This window comes from Sapajus apella, unplaced genomic scaffold, assembly GCF_009761245.1.
Source record: "Sapajus apella isolate SASKATOON/1434 unplaced genomic scaffold, GSC_monkey_1.0 scaffold47, whole genome shotgun sequence".
In the NCBI taxonomy this organism is placed as follows: domain Eukaryota; kingdom Metazoa; phylum Chordata; class Mammalia; order Primates; family Cebidae; genus Sapajus; species Sapajus apella.
The window spans coordinates 13,483,196-13,494,671 of record NW_022436987.1 but is presented as its reverse complement, the minus strand read 5'-3'; the positions used below and the strand labels follow the sequence as shown (position 1 = coordinate 13,494,671).

Below are 11,476 nucleotides of genomic sequence, written 5' to 3'. Positions count from 1 at the left end.
CAAAAAAAAAAAAAAAAAAGAAAAGAAAAAACTCATCCATTGACTTGTTCGGTAAAGGCTATTAAATTCCCATATTACTCAGTCTCTTCATTGTTTGACACTTCCCTCTTTCTCCAGAGTCCTAGAGGGGTAGTTGCTTATTCTCCCATAGGTTCTGCATCCTCTGAAAAGAAGGGGTGTGTGCTATCTATTGTGTACTGTTTATTGCCTCTTCAAAATCTTTTTTTTTTTTTTTTTTTGAGACAGAGTCTCATTCTGTTGCCCAGGCTAGACTGCAGTGGTACGATCTTGGCTCACTGCAGCTTGCGTCTCCTGGGTTCAAGCAATTCTCCTGCCTCAGCTGCCCAAGTAGCTGGGATTACAGGTGTGCACCACCATACCTGGCTAATTTTTGTCTTTTTAGTAGAGGCAGCGTTTCACCAGGTTGACCAGCTGGTCTCGAACTCCTGACATCAAGTGATCCACCCACCTCAGCCTTCCAAAGTGCTGGGATTACAGGTGTGAGCCACCTGCGCTTGGCCCCTCTTCCAAATCATCCCCTGCTCTTATAAAAACAAAATATATTCTCCCTATTTTTTTTGAGGATCCAATTCAGCTCTTCTTCCCTTTCTAATGACCATTTACTAACCTCCTACTTATTCCATCTCATTCACAAGACTGACATATGGCTCACAGTCTTCCCTATCTATCCCAATTACTGCCATTATCCTTGTTGACTTCAATACACATATGAATAATCCAACCAAAATTCCTTTTCTTTCCAGTTTCTAGACCTTTTTAGCTTGTGGAACCTTCTGTTCCCACTCCCATTATCCTGCTCTGGACCTTGTTATGGGGTTCCTCCATATCCAACTTAGGTTCCATGATCCATCATTCTATAATCCTTTGGCCATACCCTAAGCTCCTTTGCCCATTTTAATGTTTAGTTTTTATAAAAATATTTCTTAATTATTTATTTTTATAATTTATTCATGTGTAGTAGATATATTCAAGGACAAAAGTCTTGAATTTGTCTGTGACTTTTAGCAGAATATCAAACCCATTTACAACTGTATAAGCCAAAATGCTTGCACCTCTTTCCTTCTCAATCTCTCTCTCTTTCTTCTTCCTCCCTCCCCCAATCTCTCTGTCTGCCTCTCTCTTTTCCTTTCACATTCTGCCAGTAAAACCAAACCTGAATGAATTCAGCTGTGTGCTTTCTCTATACCTGCACTCAAAGTCACTGGAAAAAAACCATACAAGAAAGTTTATCTTTAACTTATATTACAAATTTAACATTACTAATTAATGCTTACCAACCCCAAATAAGCATGACAGTAATTCTGCTTTGTTTTTTAAAATCGAATTCTCTTTCCCATTATCCATAAAGACTATTTCAAATTTTCTCAAATCTTTGAATTCCCTATACTTCCCTTGACTCTCATTAGATGATTTTATCTCCTTTCACTGAAATATCAGGTGCTTCCAATGTTAGATTTATAAATCTATATGCATCAGTACACATTCTCTGTTAACTCCTGCCCCTCCTCCTTTTAGGGGTAATGCCTACATCTATGCTCTCAACTCCATCCCCCTCTGCTTACCACTTCTGTCTTGATCCTCTCCCTTGGTACCTGATCTTTACCATAAGCATCTTACCTGTGTAAAAAACAAACAAACTTCTTGCCCTGATTTTCCTTACCTTCACAGCCAAATTCCTAAAAATAGCTATTGACACTTGTCTTAATTTCCTCAGTCCACTCCAGTGGTTCTCAGCCAGAGGTAGTATAGGATCTAAGCCTGCAGCTACTGGGGGCCATCTTTGTTGCCCCACAGAAAAAGTCTGCATGAGTTGGAAGCCAGTAGAGGAAAAAGATGAGCCAAGAGAATAGAGAGAAAAGATAGCTCTCATAACATAGTCTGAATACCTGATTCCGGCCTCACTGGCATTTCAGTTACATGAGCCAATATATTTTCTTTTTGCATAAGCTAGTTTGAGTTGTCTTCACACTGTTTATATGCCAGTGCCCAAAACTGTGTCCAAAACTGTAAATGTGATCTTCAAACCTGGTTCTCTTTCAGGATTCCCTTCCTTAGGTCAAGGTATCTGTATTTTTTTGACCTGACCTGAAGTCAAGGTCTCTGTATTTTTTATTCACGATTATATCTTCAACATCTTGTACACTGTCTGGCACACAGTAGTGACTCAATAAATATCAAAGGAAAGAATGACAAATGAAGATTTAATTTAAGCCTACCTTAACCATGGTGGAAACTGGATGCACTCGCCTAAGATTCTTCAAAATGGATCCTACCAGATCCATCACGGACAGTCCAATAGCCCAAGAGGTATATCCCTTCAGCTTGATAATCTCATAGGCACTACAATTGTAGAAAGTAAGAAAATCAAATTCATAATGTCAACCCAGAGAAAACATAATAGTCTTCAAGCATCCATTTTGAAGTAATCTACATGTGATGCAATTATATTAAAATATTCTCAAAGATTTCTTATAGAATTTATAAATAGGCAACAAAACTTACTATACTGGTCTCATAAAACTTCACTACGTATTTTATTTACTTAATTTTCTTATTGATGAATTTCTTTTTGGAGACAGGGTCCTGCTTCCTTGCCCAGGCTAGAGGGCAGTGGTGTGTGATTATGGCTCACTGCAACCTCCGCCTCCTGGGCTCATGTGATCCTCCCTCCTTAGCTTCCCAAGTAGCTACTTGGGAGTACAGGTGTGAGCCACCATGCATGGCTAATTTTTGTGTTTTGTAGATATGGGGTTTTGCCATGTTGCCCAGGCTGGTCTCAAACTCCTGAGCTCAAGCTATCTGCTTGCCTCGGCTTCCCCAAGTGCTGGTATTACAGGCATGAGCCACCATGCCCAGCCTACTTACTTTAAATAAAAATTAATTCACCCTTCTTTTTATCATAAAGACAGAATACTAGGACATATGTGCCACTCAAGATGAAACTAGTTTTTATTTTTTTATTATTATTTTTGAGACAGAGTTTCACTCTTATTGCCCAGGCTGGAGTACAATAGCACAATCTCAGCTCAATGCAACCTCCATCTCCTGGATTCAAGTGATTCTCCTGCCTTAGCCTCCTGAGTAGCTGGGATTATAGGCATGCGCCACCACATCTGGCCAATTGTGTAATTTTTTTTTTCTTAGTAGAGATGGGGTTTCTCCATGTTAGTCAGGCTGTTCTTGAACTCCCAACCTCAGGTGACCCAACCGCCTCAACCTCCCAAAGTAATGGGATTACAGTTAGCCACCGCGCCCGGCCTAAGTTTTTACTATTTTTTTTGTATTGTTGCTTAAATATGCAAACATAGAAATTAATCACCTTGAAAGTTACCATATAAATTTCCCTGACCATTTAAAATTGTTACTAATGTGCCAATGTAAATTTATATAGTGTAAGCTGTGTGTATATATTTTTCTAGGAATATATCACTAAATCAATAATAAATGAATATGGAAAATATTCATGATACATTTTCAATGGAAAATAGCACAAAACTAAACATTATGCACTTTCTTATCTCTGGCTTGTAAAAAGCAAATTTTTATATAAACTTTAGAGCAGCATCAACCCACCAATTTATGAATAGTGATTATTTTTACATGACAGGTTTACAGGTGAGCCTTCTTTATGCCTTTTTGAATTTTCTTATTTTCTACAATTAATATTTATTATATATTCACATTGCTACAAATAGTGGTCTCAGGTTTAGATTGACAGTCAAAATCATTGGACCAAGGAGCTTCAATTTAGCACTAAGTTTATTTAAGAAAGGATATAGGACAGAAGCATAGACTGCAGCATATCGTTCATATCAGGAGGTCTTACAACTACCCAGTTTTAAAGGTCCAGGAATGCACATGACACACTTGGTTGCCAGAGATAAGGCTGATACATATTTATATATGGACCACCTGAGCACAGGGAGGTTGGGCCTGGACTGTTCCTACAGTAGTGTCCTATGATTTGACTATCAGTCCAAAAGCAGGGCCACTATCAGAGGCCATGCAGTACTTTTAATGACAAAAGTACTTTTGAGCCCTCAATTCTATAAGGCCAAGACTCTGAGGGTAAGTAAAAGGAAAGGGAGGGAGGGAGCCTAGCGCCTGACTGACAGCATACTGTCTATGAGTTGAAGTAAAGAAAGCTCTATAGTAGATAACTGGGGACAAATCTCACCAGTTGAATCTGGATGACAGATTTATCCTCTCAGGTGTTAACAAAATGAATTGAAAAAGAAAAGAAAGTTGAGAATGGCTAAAAACATAATCCTTTAATTGTTATCAACCATCCTGATGAAAATAAAACTGCTGCTGTAAAAGAAAGGGTAAAGGGAGCAAACAGAAGAAATAGTTTTAAGGCTGGTACTTTAAGACAAAAACTGATACACATTGTAAACCAAATGCCCTCTTGGGAATGATGTCCTATTAAATTGTGATGTTATTCCCCTGCAATTGGTGGTTAGACACCAGCCAATCAGAGGCTGTTGTGTAAAAAGAGCTGAGTAGTTTTTAAATAAATATTAGCAGGACCCTGAGGACTATTTATAATTATACATCCTCAGCTAAGTTATTAAGAAGCAAATAATTTAATTTTAGATACTGCAGAATTGAGAGGACCAATAGTGATAAGTACTGACCTGAAACACGTTGGAATATTTAGTATTCAAATCACACAGGACTTCAATGGGAAGTGTGATCTTAATCCTTGTTCCCGGAAAGCAGGTGTCTCAAAAAGGAACTGCCCGAGCGCAGTGGCTCACACCTGTAATCCCAACACTTCGGGGGGCCAAGGTGGGCAGATTGCTTTAGCTCAGGAGTTCAAGACCAGCCTGGGCAACATGGTGAAACCCCATTACTATCAAAAATACAAAAAGTAGCCAGGTATGGTGACATGCATCTGTATTCCCAGCTACTCAGGAGGTTGTGGTGTGAAGATGGCTTGAGCCTGGGAGGCAGAGGTTGCAGAAAGCCAAGATTATGCCACTGCACTCCAGCCTGGGCAACAGAGCCAGACCTTGTCTAAAAAAAAAAAAAAAAAAAACTACCATTCCCTGTGGTACAATTATTAGTGACTAGGTAGATAAAATACCAACACTGTGACATCCCTATGGGGGTGGATGGGCTGCTCCATAACACTTGGAAACCACTATTGGTTAAAATAGGTTCCCCAGTGGGTAGGGGATATGGATGGGCCTCCAGACCAGTTAGATCCCTGCATTTACTGGAGACTGATCTTCAATGGCCCCTATAGCTGAAAATATATGGGGACAAGGGACATTTTTGTTGAGAAGGATAGGAAAATATACTGTAATATTAACACACATTTTGTTTTCTAGGCATTAACCTCTCATCCAAAGCTATTTGGTGAAACAAAGTGTTTGTAGGTTCCCTTAAGAGAATTTAAGAAAATAAAACATACCAATAATCATTACCAAAGTAAAAGATATTTCAGTAAATTGACCTAAAACTTTCTTTTTTTTTTTTTTTTTTTTGAGACGGAGTTTCGCTCTTGTTACCCAGGCTGGAGTGCAATGGCCCGATCTCAGCTCACCGCAACCTCCGCCTCCTGGGTTCAGAAAATTCTCCTGCCTCAGCCTCCTGAGTAACTGGGATTACAGGCACGTGCCACCATGCCCAGCTAATTTTTTGTATTTTTAGTAGAGACGGGGTTTCACCATGTTGACCAGGATGGTCTCGATCTCTTGACCTCGTGATCCACCCGCCTCGGCCTCCCAAAGTGCTGGGATTACAGGCTTGAGCCACCACGCCTGGCAGATCTAAAACTTTCAATTGATGTGATACTTAATGGAAACGGTTTGGCCAAAAATAGAAAGAAATTTGCTTTAGAGATCTAAAAACAGGACAGGCATGGTGGCTTTGGGAAGCCGAGGCAGGCGGATTGCCTGAAGTCAGGAGTTCGAGGCCAGTCTGGCCAACATGGTGAAACCCTGTCTCTACTAAAAATATAAAAATTAGTGTTTGCAGCCGCCGCCAGGCCGCTGTTGCTCTCCAACGCCAGTGCTGCCTCCTGCTCACCGAGCTCCAGTCAAAGGAGAAGTGGGGTAAGTAAGGAAGTCTCTATACATGGCTCGTATAAAGTGGTAAAACACCCAGGAAGAAACTGGCTACAAAAGCCACTGGCAAGAGTGCACCCTCTATTGGAGGGGTGAAGAAGCCTCACTGTTACAGTCCTGGTACTGTGGCACTCCGTGAAATTAGATGTTATCAGAAGTACACTGAACTTCTGATTTGCAAACGTCCCTTCTAGTGTCTGGTATGAGAAATTGCTCTGGACTTTAAAACAGATCTGCGCTTCCAGAGCGCAGCTATCAGTGCTTTGCAGGAGGCAAGTGAGGCCTATCTGATTGGCCTTTTTGAAGACACCAACCTGTGTGCTATCCATGCCAAACATGTAACAATTGTGTCAAAAGACATAGAGCTAGCACACCACATATGTGGAGAACGTGCTTAAGAATCCACTATGAGGGCCGGGCGCGGTGGCTCAAGCCTGTAATCCCAGCACTTTGGGAGGCCGAGGCGGGTGGATCACGAGGTCAAGAGATCGAGACCATCCTGGTCAACATGGTGAAACCCCGTCTCTACTAAAAATACAAAAAATTAGCTGGGCATGGTGGCGCGTGCCTGTAATCCCAGCTACTCAGGAGGCTGAGGCAGGAGAATTGCCTGAACCCAGGAGGCGGAGGTTGCGGTGAGCCGAGATCGCGCCATTGCACTCCAGCCTGGCAACAAGAAAGAAACTCCCTCTCAAAAAAAAAAAAAAAAAAAGAATCCACTATGATGGGAAACATTTCATTCTCAAAAAAAAAAAAAAAAATCTCTTCTTCCTGTTATTGGTAGTTCTGAATGTTAGATATTTTTTTCCATGGGGTCAAAAGGTACCTAAGTATATGATTGTCAGTGGAAAAATAGGGGACAGAAATCAGGTATTGGTAGTTTCTCCATTTTCATTTGTGTGTGAATTTTTAATATAAATGAGGAGACATAAAGCATTAATGCAAGTTAAAATGTTTCAGTGAACAAGCATTGTAATACTGTTTTTTTTCTTTTTTTTTTTTTTTTTTTTTTTTTTTTTTTGAGACGGAGTTTCACTCATGTTACCCAGGCTGGGGTGCAATGGCGCGATCTCGGCTCACCACAACCTCCGCCTCCTGGGTTCAGGCAATTCTCCTGCCTCAGCCTCCTGAGTAGCTGGGATTACAGGCACGCACCACCATGCCCAGCTAATTTTTTGTAGTTTTAGTAGAGACGGGGTTTCACCATGTTGACCAGGATGGTCTCGATCTCTTGACCTTGTGATCCACCCGCCTCGGCCTCCCAAAGTGCTGGGATTACAGGCGTGAGCCACCACGCCCGGCCCTGTTTTTTTTCTTTAGATGGAGTTCCCTTCTGTCACCCAGGCTGGAGTGCAGTGGCACGATCTCGGCTCACAGCAACCCCCACCCCCCAGGTTCAAGTGATGCCTCAGCCTCCCGAATAGCTGGGATTATAGGTGCCTGCTACCAACCCTGGCTAACTTTTGTATTTTTAGTAGAGATAGGGTTTCACCATGTTGGCAGGCTGGTCTTGAACTCCTGACCTTAAGTGATCTACCCACCTCAGCCTCCCAAAGTGCTGAGATTACAGGCATGAGCCACCACACCCGGCTGCACTGAAATACCTTCTAAAGGGCTGGGCTTGATGGCTCACGCCTGAAATCCCAGCGGTTTGGGAGGCTGAGGCAGGGGGATCACAAGGTCAAGAGATTGAGACCATCCTGGTCAACATGGTGAAACCCCGTCTTTACTAAAAATACAAAAATTAGCTGGGTGTGGTGGCATGCACCTGTAGTCCCAGCTACTTGGGAGGCTGAGGCAGGAGAATCACTTGAATCCAGGAGGCAGAGGTTGCAATGAGCCAAGATCGTGCCACTGCAATCCAGCCTGGTGACTGAGTGAGACACTGTCACAAAAAAAAAAAAAAAATATCTTCTAAAGAAGATATTGGTATGCTATACTGTGTTTTCTTCTTGGTATCCTTTCACCATGCTAGATAAACTTAATGTTAGGTGAAAATCTATTATGTCCTGTGAGTTGAACCGTCTGAATTTCAGACAATTAGTGGCTATATACTTTTAATTTTGTTGTTGTTTGGTTTTTTGTTTTTGTTTTTTAAGAGACAAGGTCTCACTCTGTTGCCCAGGTTGAAATTCAGTGGCACTATCATTGCTCACTGCAACCTTGCATTCTGGGCTAAAGTAAGCCTCCCATCTCAACCTCCCAGGTAGCTAAGACTACCGGTATGCAACACCACATCTAGCTAATTTTTTTAATTTTTGTTTTTGTTGTTGTGGGTTAACAATTTTTTTTTTTTTTTTTAGAGACAGGATCTTGCTCTGCTCTCCAGGCTGGAGTGCAGTGGTGTGATCATATCTCTGTGAGTTCAAGTTAAGCCTAAAACTCCTGGGCTCAAGTGATCTTCCTGACGCAGTAGCTGGGACTACAGGCATACCACTATGCCTGGCTAATTTTTAAAATTTATTTGTGGATACATGATCTCACTCTGTTGCCCCTGCTGATCTGAAACTCCTGGCCTCAAATAGTCCTTCTACCTCAGCCTCCCAAAGTGTTGGGATTACAGGTGTGAGCCACTGCACCCAGCCTTAACTCCTTTTTTAACTGTGGTAAAATTTGTCATCTTAACCATTTTTCTTTCCTTTTTTTTTCTTTTTTTACACCGTTTACCAACTGTTTACATTTTTGAAGTATACAGTTCAGTGGCATTAAGTACATTAACACTGCTGTGCAGTCATTACCATTATCCTCTCGCAAATATTTTCATCTTCCCAAACTGAAACTCTGTACTCATAAATGTTACCATGTTACTTTTTATAATAAATATATATATATATATAAACTTTTTTTTCCACTGCAACAGTCTACCCAAATGATATATATAAACTTTTAAAGCTAAAAGCCACTTAAGAGAATCAAAACTCACCCATAATCACTTTTTTGTTATGTGACTTTTTAGTCTCTGCTCTAATTCTTACACATTTTGGTTTATTATTATTTTATTTTATTTCTGAGACAGAGTCTTGCTCTATTGCCCAGGTTGGAGTGCAGTGGCATGATCTCAGCTCACTGCAACCTCTGCCTCCTGGGTTCAAGCAATTCTCCTGCCTCAGCCTTCCAAGTAACTAGGATTACAGGCACACACCTCCATACCTGGCTAATTTTTTTTTTTTTTTTTTTTTTTTTTTTTTTTTTTTAGTAGAGACAGGGTTTTATCATGTTGGCTGGGCTGGTCTCGAACTCCTGACCTCAGGTGATCTACCTGTTGTGGCCTCACTAAGTGTTGGGATTACAGGCATGAGCTACCACACCCAGCCTCTTACACATTTTTGTAGGATTGTTATCGTTAGTATAAATATAGTAGACTTGTGGTTTTTGTAAATTTAATATCCAATCTGTGAACATCCAAAAGTGATTTTTAAGTTTTTTTTTTGTTTTTTTTTTTTTTGAGATGGAGTTTCACTCTTGTCACCCCAGCTGGAGTGCAATGGCGCAATCTCAGCTCACTGCATCCTCTGCCTCCCAGGTTCAAGCAATTCTCCTGGCTCAGCCTCCCAAGTAGCTGGGATTACAGGTGCCTGTCACCACACCCAGCTAATTTTTGTATTTTTAGTAGAGATGGGGTTCTACCATGTTGACCAGTCTGGTCTCGAACTCCTGACCTCAGGTGATCCACTCACCGTGGCCTCCCAAAGTGCTGGTATTACTGGCGTGTGCCACCATGCCTGGCCAATTTTTAAGTTCTATAACTTCTACTAATATGTAACTTGGCTAAAGCTGGAAGGATAATCCTGCATGCTGTTTAGACTAATATATATATATTTTGAAAGAGACTAATATATATGGAGTCAGATGCTTCATTTATAAGAAAACCATAATGATTTCTGAACATCTGCATTAGCTTAATGTTTCATGAAGTCAAATGATGAACATTTAATAAGTTCTTGGCATGGTTCTAGTATTTTACATGTAGTATTAACTTTTTTACTCTTTATAATAGCTCTATAAAGTAGGTTCTATAATTATCCCCATTTTGAAGATGAGTAAACAACTTTTGATATTTTAGGTAATTTCCCAATATCATCTCACTAATAAATGATGAAGCAGGTTTCAAATCTGGACAACCTGGCTCCAAAGTCCATGCTCATAATCACTATGGTTTTATTATCCTCAAATACATGAGTTGCAAAAGAACAAGTACTTACTCTTTTAGAAAAATGCCCCCAAGGGCCGGGCGCGGTGGCTCAAGCCTGTAATCCCAGCACTTTGGGAGGCCGAGGCGGGTGGATCACGAGGTCAAGAGATCGAGACCATCCTGGTCAACATGGTGAAACCCTGTCTCTACTAAAACTAAAAAAAATTAGCTGGGCATGGTGGCGCATGCCTGTAATCCCAGCGACTCAGGAGGCTGAGGCAGGAGAATTGCCTGAACCCAGGAGGCGGAGGTTGTGGTGAGCCGAGATCACGCCATTGCACTCCAACCTGGGTAACGAGAGCGAAACTCTGTCTCAAAAAAAAAAAAAAAAAGAAAAATGCCCCCAAAAAGAAAGCTATGTATAAGTCTGCATTTAGTGATTTCCAGAAGCCTAGAGTTATTTATCTCACAAAAAGCAAAGATCAACTACTTGATTTTTGTCTGTGAAACTTATTCTTAAGACTGATTATTAAGGCATTAAGAGACTTAATAGGTAATATTACCTTTGAATAACTTGTTGATGGATATTTTTCCAGTTTTCCTTGTCTGAATCCGTTCCTAATTTAGGGTCCAGGGTCTTCAGAGCAACACCAGCAACATTCACCCCACTCCATAAGGGCACTAAAAAATATAGATCTCAAAATAAACTCTTCTTCCCAATATTGCAACAGGAGTTTGAGCTCAGTGTTGTTTTTTTAAGTTAGGCTGCCACCTGATATGGTTCAGATGTTTGTCCCTTTCAAATCTCATGTTGAAATTGTAACCCCTAGGGTTGGAAGTGGGAAGTGTGTGATCATGGGCGCAGATCCCTCATGAATAGCTTAGCATCATCCCCCTGTTTATGAGTGAGTTTTCACTCTGAGTTCATATAAGATCTGGTTGTTTAAAATTGTATGGCACCTCCTCTCTCTTGTTACCGCCCTCACCATGTGACACATCTACTCCCCCTTTGCCTTCTGCTATGATTGTAAACTTCCTGAGGCCCTCATCAAGAGCATATGTTGGAGCTATGCCTGTACAACCTGCAGAAGCACAAGCTAAATTAAACTTCTTTTCTTGGTCGGGTGCAGAGACTCATGCCTGTAATCCCAGCACTTTGGGAGGCTGAGGCGGGTGGATCACGAGATCAAGAGACAGAGACCATCCTGGCCAATATGGTGAAACCCCATCTCTACTAAAACTACAAAAA

The 11,476-nt window shown here is 41.0% G+C and overlaps 1 protein-coding gene across 1 annotated transcript in view; it reads right to left on the bottom strand.

The window, feature by feature from the left end:
• The window catches only part of LDHC (lactate dehydrogenase C), a 47,452-nt gene that overhangs the window by 4,330 nt on the left and 31,646 nt on the right, over nucleotides 1-11,476 (bottom strand). Inside the window, exons 6-7 of the mRNA XM_032240928.1 lie at nucleotides 10,791-10,908; nucleotides 2,238-2,361 (exon numbers count right to left, since the gene is read on the bottom strand). Of these exons, the coding sequence (XP_032096819.1) occupies nucleotides 2,238-2,361; nucleotides 10,791-10,908 (242 nt within the window). The remainder of the gene's footprint in view (nucleotides 1-2,237; nucleotides 2,362-10,790; nucleotides 10,909-11,476) is intronic.